Source organism: Ictalurus punctatus, chromosome 2, assembly GCF_001660625.3.
Source record: "Ictalurus punctatus breed USDA103 chromosome 2, Coco_2.0, whole genome shotgun sequence".
Lineage (NCBI taxonomy): Eukaryota > Metazoa > Chordata > Actinopteri > Siluriformes > Ictaluridae > Ictalurus > Ictalurus punctatus.
This window is the reverse complement of record NC_030417.2, coordinates 1,219,049-1,235,647: the sequence shown is the minus strand read 5'-3', so window position 1 is coordinate 1,235,647 and position 16,599 is coordinate 1,219,049. Positions and strand designations below refer to the sequence as shown.

At 46.0% G+C, this 16,599-nt stretch overlaps 1 protein-coding gene and 1 long non-coding RNA gene across 5 annotated transcripts in view; one reads left to right on the top strand and one right to left on the bottom strand.

Moving 5' to 3' along the window:
- Positions 1–14,266, top strand: part of med23 (mediator complex subunit 23) — a 27,684-nt gene extending 13,418 nt beyond the window's left edge. For 2 of the 4 annotated variants that reach the window (XM_017455014.3, XM_017455022.3), the window contains 13 exons: positions 678–841; positions 936–1,060; positions 2,086–2,291; positions 3,471–3,681; positions 4,430–4,600; positions 5,905–6,121; positions 6,498–6,734; positions 7,144–7,309; positions 7,511–7,583; positions 9,858–10,072; positions 11,074–11,194; positions 11,668–11,799; positions 12,932–14,266. In XM_017455014.3, coding sequence (XP_017310503.1) covers positions 678–841; positions 936–1,060; positions 2,086–2,291; positions 3,471–3,681; positions 4,430–4,600; positions 5,905–6,121; positions 6,498–6,734; positions 7,144–7,309; positions 7,511–7,583; positions 9,858–10,072; positions 11,074–11,194; positions 11,668–11,799; positions 12,932–13,123 — 2,230 coding nt within the window. In that variant the 3' untranslated portion in view covers positions 13,124–14,266. The remainder of the gene's footprint in view (positions 1–677; positions 842–935; positions 1,061–2,085; positions 2,292–3,470; positions 3,682–4,429; positions 4,601–5,904; positions 6,122–6,497; positions 6,735–7,143; positions 7,310–7,510; positions 7,584–9,857; positions 10,073–11,073; positions 11,195–11,667; positions 11,800–12,931) is intronic. The other 2 variants (XM_017455040.3, XM_017455031.3) reach the window with 1 other exon arrangement.
- Positions 9,919–16,599, bottom strand: LOC124629062 (uncharacterized). The gene is made up of 2 exons (XR_008393728.1): positions 15,054–16,599; positions 9,919–10,092 (listed from the first exon to the last, which is right to left on the bottom strand). It is a non-coding gene; the product is annotated as an uncharacterized LOC124629062 (long non-coding RNA).

Here is a 16,599-nt window from a genome sequence, read left to right as displayed (position 1 = left end):
GAGTCAGTTCATGGGCGTGTTGGCGGTTGAATGAATTGATGGGTATTTGGATGAATGAGTGAGTGAGGTGAAGGATCTATTGATGAATGAATGTTGGAGAATGAATGGGTGAGTGATTTGATGGCTGTATTGGTTGATGAATGAATCGTGTGTATGGGTGAATGAATGAATTGATCACTGAGTTGATGGGTGGATGAATGATTTAGTTGCTATATGCTGTATTGGTTGGTGAGTGGATGAATGAGTTGAGTATATTGGATGAATTGATCAGCTTGATCACTTAAATCAGTGGATGAATGGGATTTTAGATGAGATGAATTCATGATGAATGAGTTATTGGTTATAGATAGTGTTATAATCATATAGATATCTTCATTTTTAGATATTTCTATGTACATATGTCTGGATGAATCAGTAGGTGAGTGTGGGAATGGATGAATGGATGAGTCATGACTGATGGGTAGGTGGATGGGTAAATAGATAATGGTATAACTGGGTGGAATGATGGATAGATGAATACATTATGGACGGTTCATAACATCAAAGTATTTTTATTATTGTCTTTTAATTAGATGCAAAAGGAAACAATGAGATGCTGCACCTCAGCTATGATGTGAGGCTAATGTGTGTGTGTGTGTGTGTGTGTGTGTGTGTGTGTGTGTGTGTGTGTGTGTTAGTGTGGAAAGTACAGCTCTGAGGTTAATCACGGCGTTGGGGAGCTCCGAGGTGCAGCCACAGTTCACACGGTTCCTCAGCGACCCGAAGACGGTGCTGTCGGCCGAGTCAGAGGAGCTGAACCGAGCGCTCATCCTCACCCTCGCCCGCGCCACACACATCACCGGTACTCCTCATACACACTCATTACACACACACACACACACAGGTTATGGCTAACTCTGTGTAATGCATGGTTCTCTTCTGTGTTATGGCTCCAGATTTCTTCACGGGTTCTGACTCGATCCAGGGAACGTGGTGTAAGGACATTCTACAGACCATCATGAACTTCACACCTCACAACTGGGCCTCGCACACACTCAGCTGCTTCCCCGCTCCCCTGCAGGTCGGCCACCGACACCTTCAGCTAACATTTTAAGCTCTTTAATCTGCGCCCCGGTGCGAGCGAGTTTGTAGATCTAACCTTTGTAGATTTCTAGAGCGTCACTCTTGCTTAACCTGGGAGAGAACACCGGTAGAACCTGGGTGAGAATACGAAAACTCCGAATTGACTCTGCTTCAGAGGGACCATTCGCCTGTGAATCCAGAGACGACTCCTAGAATGCCATCTGTGCAGACCCTGGGGTTGGGAGGGTGCAGGACGGGGAACTCCTTTAGAACCTGGACAAACTTGACCACACTGAGCCTCGGCGAGAATTCTCAGTTCTTGCCCAGTCTAGGAGAGGGTTCTTGAGTTCCTTTAGAACCAGGCTGGGAATTTGAGAACTGCGCTGAGATTCGGAGGGAATCCTAGAACCCGTTTAGAACCCGGGTGAGAATTTAACCTGCGGTTACTGCGTTTGTGCTCGTGGCTAGGAAACAAGACCGACGTTTTGTTGTTCTGTGAGATATTTTCGAGCCGAGTCGTCGTAGTGTTCTAACGCGACCGTATGCTGTACGTTAGTCACCTCAGACCATTAAAAATCTGTTTTGCTGTCGTTGTTTTTGTTGTTGTTTTTCGGTAACTCTCCATCTGTTGCGCGTGTCAGACAATGCAGCACTCTGTGGGGAGACACGACACGTTCCGTCTCTCCTCAGAATTAAAGCAGCACGCTAATGGAAGCGAAATGTTTTTGTAGGCACGAAGTATCTGCGACTGCGTTCCCTTTTTACCACAAATTTACCTCAACGGCGTAGTTCACGCCTTCGAGGAGCCTTCGAGGAACCCTCTGTTTGACGTGTGGCCCTCACTCTGCTCTACCAGGTGTTTAGTGATCAACGGAATCCATTGACAAGCTTCTCATTTGGTTAATTCGGTCTCGATCTGACCTTTTTTTGATTTCCTCACATCGCCACGACGACTCACAATTCATCAGATTACAGAGAAGATCTCTGATTTGTATCGTCTCCTTTTTTTTTTTTTTGGAGCAGGCGTTCTTCAAGCAGAACAACGTTCCTCAGGAGAGCCGCTTCAACCTGAAGAAGAACGTAGAGGAGGAGTACAGGAAGTGGAAGTCCATGACCAATGAGAACGACATCATCACTCACTTCTCCATGCAGGGTTCTCCGCCACTCTTCCTCTGCCTGCTCTGGAAGATGCTTCTAGAAACCGACCACATAAACCAGATCGGCTTCAGGTGAGCCAAAAGACGTTTTGCTTAGAAAAGTTAAGCAGCTCTGACACTGACAGTAGCGCGGGTTTATATTCACGCGCTCGTTCTGATGTCGTTATCGTTTCTATAGTAACGGCTCATTCACAGGGACAGCATGAACGGGTTAAAAAACGAGTGCAGTCGTTGATACGCTAAGGAGACCTAACGTTTATGGAAGGAGTCTCCAGCGTCGGCGGTAAAGCTGTAACTTTAACGTAAGGACAGGAAGTAACTTGTTTCCAAGACGACGTCAATGTCATAGTTATTAAATTAAAAGTAGTCGTTGCTGTGGTACGTAAGAGGAATGAAACACTTCAGGATGTGCGCTTTATAGAAAAATGGTCAACTGAAGCAACTCCGCTCTATCACACACACACACACACACGCACACACAGAGATAACAGCATAGCCAAAGATGTATTTTTTTCCCCTGGTGTTATTCATCAAGGACGTTTGCACTGACTCACGGGGTTTTGAAACGCTCTTTTGTACATGCTGCAGCTGCAGGTGGTTTCACAGAGTCACGTTGTGTCGGGCCGAGCTCGTGACTCGGATCGCACGATCTCTCGCTTACAACACCGCTAGTGTTCAGAACACACCGCCTGATTGGTAACGAGCGATGAGCATGGGAACGTCCTGAGGTGCCCACCTGATCTACGGATAAATAGAGCAAGAGAGACGCGGAAGTACAACAACCATAAATGAGGTCCGGTTTGGGTGAAAAAAAAAAAACAAACGACCAAAAACGTCCTGCTTGCTGTTTACGAGACGCGAGACGCTCTCAGTGCAAACGCTCGCACCACAAAATGGAGCTAATTACAGCACCCCAGTTTTCTGAACGTCTGCTCTTATTTATCTATAAGGAGCTCCGTGACGAGCTGTACCGATGGTGGCTTTCACACTTTGTACGATGATCTTTGAGCCGTCTTTGAGAGAAACGAGCATTAAAAACGATCCTGGTTACCATACTGCTTTACCTAATAAACCGCTACAGAACGCTCTGAACTGACTGCTGAACTCTTTTCTCCCGTGGGGCTTCAGCGGAGCAGCAGGGTTAAATGAACTGTGTAGTATTATTATTATTATTATTATTCATTATTCACGAGTGAAGCTTGTTGTAAAACGCACCTCTGACTGCTTCATTTCATGCACGACTGACTACAGCTCATCCATTGGTGGTCTTCGTTCCTGCAGGGTTCTGGAGCGAATCGGGGCCCGCGCTCTCGTCGCGCACGTGCGGACGTTTGCCGATTTCCTGGTGTACGAGTTTTCCACGTCGGCGGGCGGTCAGCAGCTCAACAAGTGCATCGAGATCCTGAACGACATGGTGTGGAAGTACAACATCGTCACTTTGGACCGTCTCATCCTCTGCCTGGTAAGGAATTTATTATTTTTTTTTCTCCATGTGATTTCTGCTGCCATTGTTTTGGTGGACGTCTTCATCTGGAGTACTTCTTGAAGCACGTGCTCAACATCTCTCTGGAGCGATCAATAAAACCGTGGAATTAAACTCTAGGCTGTAGATAAATTCACTCTTTTAAAATAAAATAAAATAAAATAATAAAGAAAATGACATATTGAACACCCCTGCTCGAAGATGTTCTCCTGGGAATCATCTTTATGGTTGGAGTTTTTGTCTGATAGTCAATATTTCTTCCACGTTTCTAACACCACGCTCTATTTATTGTCCGTTAGCCAATCGATAACGCCAGCAATTACCTGTACGACTTCTTCCGGTCTGATCTCTGCATGAGGCTCAGAAAGATGAGGGTTTTATTGAAGATGGAGGAGTTTATTGTATTTTCAGCTTTTTGTTTTAGGAAACTGCAACGAAACAGACTTGTTATTGAGAGATGTTAGACACAGGGTGTTTATCAAGGACGGTGTTTAAAATAATGTTCTAATTCAAAACCAGGTCGAGTAGCATACACTATCAGCATTGCAGAATATCTCCACTGGTAAATTTCTCAAACAGGAGATGATCTGTGTAATTTGGCGTTTTGCCATGCTCTGATCTCTAATATTGTCCTGCTTAAGCGTGAGGTGTCTGTCTTTCAGTGTTCTCTGGCATTATGGGATAATACGATTTTTTAAATTTACCCTCGATGATTGCTGTTGCGCAGGCGATGAGAAGTCATGAGGGCAATGAGGCTCAAGTGTGCTACTTCATCATCCAGCTGCTCCTCCTTAAACCCAATGACTTCCGCAACCGCGTCAGCGACTTCGTCAAAGAGAACGCTCCGGAACACTGGCTACAGAGCGACTGGCACACCAAACACATGTCCTACCACAAGGTAAACCTTCCCTAACTCGGGAATAACGTCTTCTGTCCCAGGGTAACCTTCTCAACAGGTGCCATACGACGAGGTGAGTGTAACATTTTAAACAGGAAACACGTTGCAGGTCACAAGAACATCTTGCCGGTTACACGAGACATGTCATACCATACTCCATATACTAGTTCTATATACAATATGACCTTACCCAACACACCAAACATGAGATCTACCACAAGGTGAGTGGTCTTCCCCAACACACCAAATACTACCACAAGGTGACCTTACCCAACACACCAAACATGAGATCTACCACAAGGTGGGTGGTCTTCCCCAACACACCAAATACTACCACAAGGTGACCTTACCCAACACACCAAACATGAGATCTACCACAAGGTGGGTGGTCTTCCCCAACACACCAAATACAAATACTATAAGATGTGCCACACCAAGTAGGAGGACTTCTACAAGTCAACAAGTAAACTGCAAGTGTCAACATATCCCTGTTTTTTTTTTTTTAAACTTAATAAGTAATCAAATAGGGCTTCAGTATAGGTAGCGTTATCCATTTTTCTGATGCCAGCAGAACTCCGCTAGCCTGCGTTCAGTATCAGCCACATAAGCAGTTTTTGGGTCCTTTAACAGCTCGAGTGTCTGTCATTGCAGAAAAGTGCTGGAGGATGTTTGCAGTTGATGAATGTATTAATAATTCACTTTAGACTCTCTGCATTCATCTTCTCAATTGAATGAAGGATATTTCAGGGGGAAAAAAACTCAGCTTTTCAGCCATAATGTTATCCAGATTGATCCAGCATAGATACCAGCGAATGAGTATCCCTCCCTTTCTCTCTCTCTCTCTCTCTCTCTCTCTCTCTCTCTCTCTCTCTCTCCATAATAGGATTTTACAGGCTGCACATGCTGCCCTGTCTTTTACACTGACATTTTAATAGTTGCAGTGTTTGCCCCTTCTTGCATTCTTGTGTAACTGTGGTAAATGTTAAAGAGAGAGAGTTCAAACACAATGCCACCCCTTACCCTGCCCCCTCGTGATGGCAGTACCGGATCTGGCTGTTTGCTTATTTAGCTGTGAAGTACGCCCCTTCACTTAGGCAATTGGCTTTGAGACCACGGAGAATAAAGAGAAAGCTTGCAGTGTTAACATTTTGCGGGGTTAAAAGAAACGTTCGCTGCGTTGTTGTTAACGTCGAGAGGATCTTAGTATCTTACCATGTGATCCTGTCCTTTCCATGCTGGAATCGATGTTTGGAAAGGAGCCATGGGCTCTAATAAAAGGTTATCTCTTTTTTCCACACATGCAGAAGTATCCAGAGAAGCTGTATTTTGAAGGTCTGGCGGAGCAGGTGAACCCCCCCATGCAGCTCCAGCCGCAGTATCTGCCTATCTACTTCGGCAACGTGTGTTTACGCTTCCTGCCCGTCTTCGACATCGTCATCCACCGCTTCCTGGAACTGCTACCGGTCTCCAAGTCCTTGGAAACCCTTTTGGACCACTTGGGGGGGTTGTACAAGTTCCATGGTGAGGGGGAGCGAAAAGCAAGGAGCAGTCCGTCCATGTGGACGGTCTCCTGATGATTTTCTTGGGGTGGGGGTGGGGGAGGGGGATGCTTTATGTGGTGGTGTAGGTGTCGGTCGCATTGGTAGTACAATCGTCGTATCAGATTGCTGGTGTTTTCCTGGATTCAGTTCATAAGTACTGTGGAAGTCACCGTGGTAAAAGGTAGTCGGTCCAGTCAAGACCATTTTGCTCACTTGTTATTTACATTGAACCCATCGTATCTCGGCTTATTATTATTATTATTATTATTATTATTATTTTTCTTTTCTTCAGACCTCCTGGTTTCAACCAGTTATTTGTTTACTAATATCTATCGTTGCTGGATCTGATCCCTCAGACCGCCCAGTGACGTACCTCTACAACACCTTGCACTACTATGAAAGGCACCTCCGTGACCGAACCAACCTTAAACGCAAGCTTGTCCACGCCATCATGAGCTCTCTGAAGGATAACCGTACTCCCGGATGGTGCCTCAGCGAGACCTACCTCAAGTTTGGCATGAACCCCCGCGAGGACAACGTGTGGGTCCCCGATGACACCTACTACTGCAAACTCATCGGGCGTCTTGTGGACAATATCCTTCCTTCTGTGTTCCCAAAGACCCTATCTTACTGTTCCGTTCACTACTCAGCAGTGTATGTCCTCCTAATCCCAGCTAGGGTTTCTTTTGCTTTATTTTAACACTGGTTCCATCCAGTGTTCGTCGGATCAAGGCTAGACAGAGAGACGGGTAGACAAGACGGGCAGACAGATAAAGAGAGCAAAAAGCAAGGCTAGACAGAGAGATGGATAAACAGAGAGACCTATTAGTATAGATGGGCCGATAAGGCTGGACGGACAGAACAAACAGACAGACCTGTTAGCAAGGCTTAAACAAACAGATGGTTGAACATGAAGATTTAAAAATTCCTTCTCGATGTTCAGGGATTGAACACACACACACACACACACACACACACACTTTTTTTCTTAACGTGCATCACCGATGGCAGGAAAATCTCCAGGCCCTTTCCCGAACTGCGACTGGCGGTTTAACGAGTTCCCAAACCCGGCAGCACACGCGCTTCACGTCACCTGTGTGGAACTGATGGCCCTCGCTGTGCCGGGTGGGGACGTGGGAAACGCACTGCTGAACGTAGTGCTCAGGAGGTCAGAGGTCATCCCTGTGTCATTTTGCAGCAAAAATGTCAATTACAAGATCGTGTAAAGGAGTACTGTCGCAACATGCGTATATAAAAGCCTACAAATATCTTCTACTATCTGTCTGACAGTGTGCAAGTCTGATGTGTCTGCTAGACGAAGTGTGTGTCTAGTTCGATCGTGTGTGTGTGTCTTCTTTATGTCCTACAGTCAGCCACTCGTCCCCCGGGAGAACGTGACTGCTTGGATGAATGCGATTGGTCTGATCATCACCGCTCTACCTGTACGTCCAGTTCCCGCCCTCACACACACTTTATCTCTAACTCCAAGGTCACTCCTTCTGGCTTGCGTGCCGTGCCGTTTTCCTGTCCTTCATTCTTTCTTTTTTTCGTTGTTGTTGTCGTTCTATCTCTTTCACCCACGTCCTGTCTTTGATAAGTACCAAGAAGTTTAGGCTGTAACGTTATGTTATGTCATGTCATAGTGTTCCAAGTCAGATAAAAAGCTAAGATCCTATTCAAACTGGTTCGTTTCAGCCGTCTTGAGTATCATGATTATATCCAGATTATCGAATTACGTACTTACAATGCTGGTGTGAATTCATCCGAGAGACATTTAACACGGATCAGGTGATTCTTCTAACAACTTCAGGAGGTTCGACGTTCCAAGAGTCAGTGCATTCGACTTTACAAGACATGTTTATACTTTCTGTCATAACCGAAACCACGAACACATTAAGATCTAACCGCATCCCTTCCCAATACATGACCTCATTATAAAAACCCCTTCTTTAATACATCCCGTTACGTATTACACGTCACGACGGCTAACCAGAAACGTGTAAGCTGATATTTCTACAATCCAGTCTGATCAGAGTCAAGTCCAGATGTGTAAACGTTAGTCATGTTGATTCTGTAACTACAAATGCAGCATCGATTATTTAACATGTATAAACATGACTTCAGAAAGCCGGACAGATTGAAAATCATGTTTATTTTTTTTAAAAAAAGGCATTCTGCAAAACTCATAGTTCACAGGAATTTTAAAAACGTTTCACTGGAACATTAATCATGTCAAGTGCTCTTGATTTGCTTGTGCTTCTGGCAGCTGTGCTCGGAAATTTGTGGAAAACAGCATCCAGCTCGACTCTGCGTCTGGTCCGTAGGGGTGACGGTTCAGTCTCTGCAGTATACTGCTTCCGGAGAAAGAACGCAAAAACTAACGGTCTCTCTCAGTCCGTTAATGAGTGTTCTTCATTTCCGTCGCCGCGTCCGCGGAGACTCGCTCGGTCTGGTTATCCGATGCACCTGTGGACTGTTAAGCCACACTTTAATTGTTCCATTTCATTTGCTTATGAGCAGGAGAACTCTACCGAGGGTACTTTCAGAAGGATCCGGCATATTGCGGCAGAGTAAATGTTCTGAGTAAGTTAGCGCGTAAACTAATCAGCGTTTAAGAAAGAATTAGGAAACTAGTAGGAAAAGAGAGCTGATAGCAGAACATTACAACAGAAAGCTTTCAACAAGGCTTAAATACAGCCGCTAAAAACATCTAAGGATAATTCAATAATACTAGGATCTGGAGTTAAAGTATAGCTGGAGTTCTAGTATACTCGACTCCGAAGGTAAAGTGTGCTGGAGTTATGCTTCAGATACCCAACTCTAAAATTAAGCTGCACACTGCAGTTCAAGTATACTCAACTCTGAGGTTCAAGGATACCTGAAGGTCATGTATATACCCAACCTTCAAGGTCAAGTATATACCCAACCCTGAAGGTCAAGTATATACCCAACCCTGAAGGTCAAGTATATACCCAACCTTCAATGTCAAGTATATACCCAACCCTGAAGGTCTTGTATATACCCAACCTTCAAGGTCAAGTATATACCCAACCCTGAAGGTCAAGTATATACCCAACCTTCAATGTCAAGTATATACCCAACCCTGAAGGTCTTGTATATACCCAACCCTGAAGGTCATGTATATATACCCAACCCTGAAGGTCATGTATATATACCCAACCCTGAAGGTCAAGTATATACCCAACTTTGAGGTTCGAGTATATTACCAAAGTTCAGATAAACTCCAGTTTTAAGTTAAAGTATGCCAAACTCTGAAGTTAAACTGTAACCAAAATTATATACTATGTGTATATATCTCACTCATATTAAACAACATATTAAAGTTAGTTCGTTAGTTTACTTTATTGTCCACGTTGTGGAATGTTGCCTCTAGCTTCACCATGCAATACATCACAGACGATATATAAATATGCATGAAAAAAAACACACAAGACAGAAGTCACCAATCATTTGCATTTAAAAGTTTAGGCACAAAAGATAACCGATAAACTTTCTTCATATAACGTCTCCCTGATGGCAACCGGTGCGACACATCCCCTACTATCACGAAGGCCTTTTGATTGACTTTCCACGTGTATAGATCAGATGTCTCTGTGTCGTGATTCTCTTACTGTCTTCGTTTACAGTCTTGGACAGCGCGACCCTGTTTAACACGGTCAGTTTTAGTTGATAACGTGCCTCTCACTGTGCCGCAGGAGCCATACTGGATCGTACTACACGACCGCATTGTTAGCGTGATTGGCAGCCCTGCGCTAACCTCGGATGCAGAGTGGGTTGGTTATCCCTTCCAGCTGCTGGACTTCACGGCGTGCCACCAGTCGTATTCGGAGATGTACTGCAGCTACGTGCTAGCGTTAGCACACGCCGTGTGGCACCACTCCAGCATCGGCCAGCTTTCTCTCATTCCCAAGTAAGTTCCAAAAGAGCTCTCTGGAAAGGAGATAAGAAATGATAGCAAGCACTTAACTGATCTCTAGCAGATTTAGGATTTCAGTGTCATTTCCACTGACCTTTATACTGACTTATGTTTTGCTTTGTTTAGACTGTGTGTGTGTGTGTGTGTGTGTGGGGGGGGGGGGGGGGGGGGGAAGAGGGGGAAAGACGCTGCTCTTATGGAAGTGTTATTCTCACTTTTGTTTTATGATTCATCTGCCAGACCTGTCCAAATATGACTCTAATATCCAGTCTGCTGAACTCCACTGTCACCAGTGATGTGTGTGTGTGTGTGTGTGTGTGTGTGTGTGTGTGTGAGCGTGAGCGAGAGAGAGCAAGAGACAAAGGTCATCAGACACAGCAGACACACTCCAATGGCTTTGTTAAGGCATATATTTTTTTGGAATTCACACACACACACACACACACACACACACACACACACACACACACACACACACACACAAACTTGACGTCCTTGAAGAGTTCCAGCTTTTTGTTTAACCTTCAACTGAAAGTTCTTTCTCTGTCTCACTCAGTCTCTCGCTCTCTCTCACACACACACACACACACGCGCGCACACTCAATATCCCAATATGTCTTGCAATATATTAAGAAACACTGGAGCACCTGCGATATACCACATTTGCATATTTCAGCCTCATTTCCATATTGTGGGCTCATTTGCATATTGCATGACCTCAGCATTGCAAAGGTCAGCGTTGCGGTATCGATTAGCGCATATATATTGCGCAGCTGTCCTGTGGTTGTACAGTTTCTGCTGCGTTAGCCGGCTAGGATCTACAAGCTATATCGTAAGAAATAAGCGTCTCGGTGTGTAATAGTTACCCATAAACCCCCTCTCTGCATCTGCAAAGAAGTACCATTTAATATAGAAATATGGCAGTTGAGTCACAGCTGCCAGCTGACCTGCGGGTGACTGTATGATGGTGAGACTCTGCGCTTGTGACGTTGCAGGTTTCTGTCGGAGGTCCTGAAGCCTCTGGTGAAAACCGAATATCAGCTGCTCTATATCTATCACCTGGTCGGACCTTTCCTCCAGCGCTTCCAGCAGGAGAGGACACGCTGCATGCTCGAGGTTCGCATGCATTCACTCTGTAAACACGCTTTCTCGGTTTTCCGGTCAACTTTGATCGAGCTCGTGTCCGTGGCTTGTTTTCTGTTACGTAAGCAAAGATCAGCTCACCAGACTGTGTATATATGAGCTACGTTCATAAGCTCGGTCTTACTCTACTCATACACCTTCCAAGCGTCTCGCTTGTTCACTCTCATCCGGCATCTGCCGTTACTATTAAACAGGCATTTCTTTTCCCCTTCACGTTTTTTCTCACTGCATACACACATGCATTTGTGTTTTCCTCACAACCCATCTTGAGCACACAGTTCTATTTATATATACAGCTTCCGCTCCAGTTCCTCAGACATCCTAACATCGGCTGTAACGCATTATTACACATACACACCTGCTCCAGCTACACACCCAAGCTCACGCATGTACACTCCGTTCAGTGTCTGTTATATAACCTCACACATGCCTGTATGCATCCTCAGATTGGGGTAGCGTTCTATGAGATGCTGCAGGCCGTGGATCACCACAGCAACCACCTGGCGTACATGGACCCCATCTGTGACTTCCTGTACCACATCAAGTACATGTTCACAGGAGACAGCGTCAAAGACCAGGTACACACACAGATGTCCAGTGTCAGTACCATCCCTCTATCTGTTCCCCAATGACCTTTACCATCCCCCATCTGTTCCCCAATGACCTTTACCGTCCCTCTATCTGTTCCCCAATGACCTTTACCGTCCCTCTATCTGTTCCCCAATGACCTTTACCGTCCCTCTATCTGTTCCCCAATGACCTTTACCGTCCCTCTATCTGTTCCCCAATGACCTTTACCGTCCCTCTATCTGTTCCCCAATGACCTTTACCGTCCCTCTATCTGTTCCCCAATGACCTTTACCGTCCCTCTATCTGTTCCCCAATGACCTTTACCGTCCCTCTATCTGTTCCCCAATGACCTTTACCGTCCCTCTATCTGTTCCCCAATGACCTTTACCGTCCCTCTATCTGTTCCCCAATGACCTTTACCGTCCCTCTATCTGTTCCCCAATGACCTTTACCGTCCCTCTATCTGTTCCCCAATGACCTTTACCGTCCCTCTATCTGTTCCCCAATGACCTTTACCGTCCCTCTATCTGTTCCCCAATGACCTTTACCGTCCCTCTATCTGTTCCCCAATGACCTTTACCGTCCCTCTATCTGTTCCCCAATGACCTTTACCGTCCCTCTATCTGTTCCCCAATGACCTTTACCGTCCCTCTATCTGTTCCCCAATGACCTTTACCGTCCCTCTATCTGTTCCCCAATGACCTTTACCGTCCCTCTATCTGTTCCCCAATGACCTTTACCGTCCCTCTATCTGTTCCCCAATGACCTTTACCGTCCCTCTATCTGTTCCCCAATGACCTTTACCGTCCCTCTATCTGTTCCCCAATGACCTTTACCGTCCCTCTATCTGTTCCCCAATGACCTTTACCGTCCCTCTATCTGTTCCCCAATGACCTTTACCGTCCCTCTATCTGTTCCCCAATGACCTTTACCGTCCCTCTACCTTCTACCATCCTTCCTATCCTTTTTTCCCAAATTTCCACCTCCCATTCCTTAATTTGGTCCCCAGTGATCCCATCATCCATCTCTCCATTTTGACCATTGCTTCTGAACATCATCAAATTTACTTTTCCTCAACCCCGCTTGTCAGGACTTCATAGATCTAAGGTTTTTTTCCCCAAACTCCCACCCTTTTCTCAGGTTGAGAAGATCATCTGCACGTTGAGGCCAGCCATGAAGCTTCGCCTCCGTTTCATCACACACACCAGCAAGATGGAGCCTGCCGCGGCCGTCGCCACGGCGACGTCTGCTTCCCAGCCCACCACGGTGTCCTCCCCTGCCCCTCAAACTGGAACCGGACCTTCCAGTATCCCTCTCTCAGTTCCCCAGTGATCCTCTACCATCCATTTAATCTGTTCCACAATCCCCAAACCATCCCCCAATATCCCTGTCATCCATCTGTAATTGTACCACTGACCTTCAGTCGTCCTTCTCTTTATTCCTTTTTTTCTTTTCCCCCCAGACCTGATAGCATTTCACGTTGGATCATTTATGAAGAAAAATTTTGGTTGTTTAACAGGCCACACCCCCAAGTATTGACCCAAGTAGCGGTCAATACACGCCCATATTAGACAAAACACAAACGACCTTTGACTTGTCGCTCGCTAACCAGCTCTTCGAGGTCGGCAGGCGCGTTTTCTTTATGGTTTATTTCCCTTTTGTCTTCGTTCTTCTCTTCCCCAGTAATCTTGCAATTAGTTCCTGTTTGACTTCCTACCATTTCTCCATCTCTATCCAATAACCCCAACATCTCCACCTTCTACTGCCCCGTGACCCCTCAAATGGTTACCTGACCATGTCCTGGTCAGCAAGGACTCGACCATTTCCAGCACTCGGAGAAAAGTGTATAAAAAAGACCTGAAGAAAAGAAGGAGGAAGCTGTGATCTGGCTGAAAAATTGGGATCCACTTCACGAGCATTCTTAGCTCTATTTAAAAGCCAAGGGAGTGGAATTAGTGCCACAGACGCCAGATCGAACCCAAGCTGCCGGCGGAATACGAGTTTCCAATTCCAAAGCAAACTGAACATGTTCTTCAACTAAAGCTTGATGGGAAATCCTGGATGAAACACTCTTGGAAACGTCGGCAGATTGTTTTGCGTGGTGGGATTATCTGTTAACAATCTGGCCGCGAAGCGACGTTAAACTCGCGTACTTCCCCCAGAACGGTCGCTAATAACGACGAAGTAAGTTAGGGCACGTTATATAGCATAATGCTAACGCTTATATGTGATTTGCTTCAGAATATAACGTGAAGTAAACCTGTGCATGGTCTAAAGCGTAAATAACGTGTTCACTATTGACGGACATTTCTAAACATGATGCTGAATTTTTTTTTGTGTTTGTGTGCGTGTTTGGTCATTTTTTATCATTTTTTTAAAAAAGAAAAAAGTATTTGAGATTTGTACACAGGATGACCGTAGAGTATTTTCTTGTCTTTGATTTCAAAATAAATTTGAGAAGCGTGTTTTGCAGGACGCACTGAGTGCTGTGGAGTAAGCTGGTTTCAGAGCGTCCGCGTCGGGGTCGATGTTGGCCCGCACCGCTGGATCAATGCTGGGTTTCCAATTCGATCCGCATGACGGATTTTATTCCAGTGTGACCTAGAATACAAGTTGTCAGAAAAGCCAAAGTCGCCGTCACGCTTGTAGCGCATCCGCACAGAGTCGCTAAGAAAAAGCTTGTACTTGTAACGAATAACGAGTTTTTTTTCTTCTTTTTTTTTTTTTTGGCCATCCATTGGTGAGTCCAAGAATCTGAGCCGAACTCCCTCCAGTCCATTCCACAGATGAAACCGTCCCAACTCTCCTGGGACACTTATCCCAGATTCAACCGTCCTTGTTGGTATTTTCATGCAAAAACGCAGTTCCTCAGCACCAGGTTCATATCTTAACAATATGGCTGCTTAAAGTAGTGCCCCCCCCCCCCCCCCCCCTACCTCCAGAACATACAAGGAGCGAGGAACCATTTCTGTGCATACCTATACATCACCTCTCATACGTCCTTAAGACATTCCTGTAACACTGAAAAGAAGCCCACTGTATTCCTGTAGCTCTAAAACAGTTCAGGTTAAAACCCCTGTCTCCGATACCGGCTCTTGATAACGTCATCGTCGTGAGCGGACCGCACCGGACCGGACCGGACCAGAGGCTCGGCTGCTGAACGTGTGCTGAGAAAATTCGCGGTGTCCGGAGGGCACCGCTGTGCGAGCACAGCTTGCCGCAAATCCTCTGATGGCCTGCTCTCGTACTGTGTAATTCTCACCGTCAATAAAAGCGACGCTGACATTTCTCTCTGACCCGAGAGCCGGAAGGAGGGATGATTAACTCCCAGCCACGTAGTCTCCGTGCTCCGACTGTGTTCCGTCAGGAAACCCGAGTATCACCGCCAACCTGACAGGTTTCATCTCCGAGAACATACGATAATGACCAGAGTTCACTACTGAGTCATCCCTGACCGTTTGTGGCCTCTTTCCTGTTCTAGAAAGAGAAAATGACTGGGAATGGAAAGAAAGAAAGAGGAAAGGGCCAGAAACAGAGGGAAGGAATGAGGGAAAGAAAGAAAGAAAGAGGAAAGGGCCAGAAACAGAAGGAAAGAAAGAGAAGCTTTCGTTTGTTTACGCCACATGCACTTTATATTTGAAAGAATGATGAGAAAAGAAGGAAGGAAGTGAAGGAGAGCTAGAGAACCTTTTTGGGTTTAGGCCACGCCCACTCCAGCTGCATCTGCGGATGCAGGTGGGGGTGTGTGGAGCACTGAGATGGTGGAGATGCTGGCGTTGTGTTAATAGACCCCACACGGGCAGTCGATGTTCACGGCTTGTTGGCTGATTATATTTCACTGGTTCTGCATGAAGACTCGCTCAGAGCCCGAGAGCACACGTTCTGTCAATCAAACCCCCTCCATCTCTCTCTAAAGACCGAGTGCACCTCCGATCACCACTCCACTCCGCACGCTCCAGTTCTGGTGGCTCTTTCCGGGCTGTAAGCATGGCGGCTCTCCCGGGAAGCGGCTGAGGAACGTTCAGTACGATCCGTTCTTTCTTTCGTCCTGCAGATGAACAGGTGGCACTTTCACTGAAAGAGAAAATCACGCACGAAGGGGAGGATAAAAAAAAAATCCGAGCTTCCAGCCGAGACGTTGGAGTCGAAACAGCGGCGGCTTTACGCGGCGCCCCTTCGTTTAAAGTCTAGTTTACGTTTTGTCCTTTTAGTGTCGCGCCGTAAAAATCCGTCACGCGTAAAACCTTTAAACGGGTTCGAATAGCAGCAGCCCGACAACGCTTCAAATGCGCACAGAGCAATGTGTAACGCTCAAGATAACGTAACGCGGCTGCATTACGTTCGTCCCGCCCCCTTTAATCAAACGACCCGGTCGGCTAAGGCGTTGCCAGAAACCTGTAGGTTTTGGATGAGGTTGACCCTGACGTATGCGCAGATATGAGACGCTTTGTCTCGTTAGTTACGGAGAAAAGCACACGCGTCGTGGGCGTCTGAATTTTTTCCCCGTTATTTCAGCCAGAAAATGTGCGAATAATTTCCAGAGTAAATACCATGGGCACGATGGCTGCACCTGCAGTTATAGAAAATAGTGTGTGTGTGTGTGTGTGTGTGTGTGTGTGAGTGATTTTTAAAATGAGGGTTTGGTTGACTGACGGGAATTAATGCAAAAACCTTCCGGTGGAATTCCCCTACACAATGAAATCTCCATCATTCACCTGTGTACAGGTATTATTATCCTCCCACTAGCTGTGTGTGTGTGTGTGTGTGTGTGTGTGTTGTGGGGGGGAGATTAGCATTCCTTATCAGAA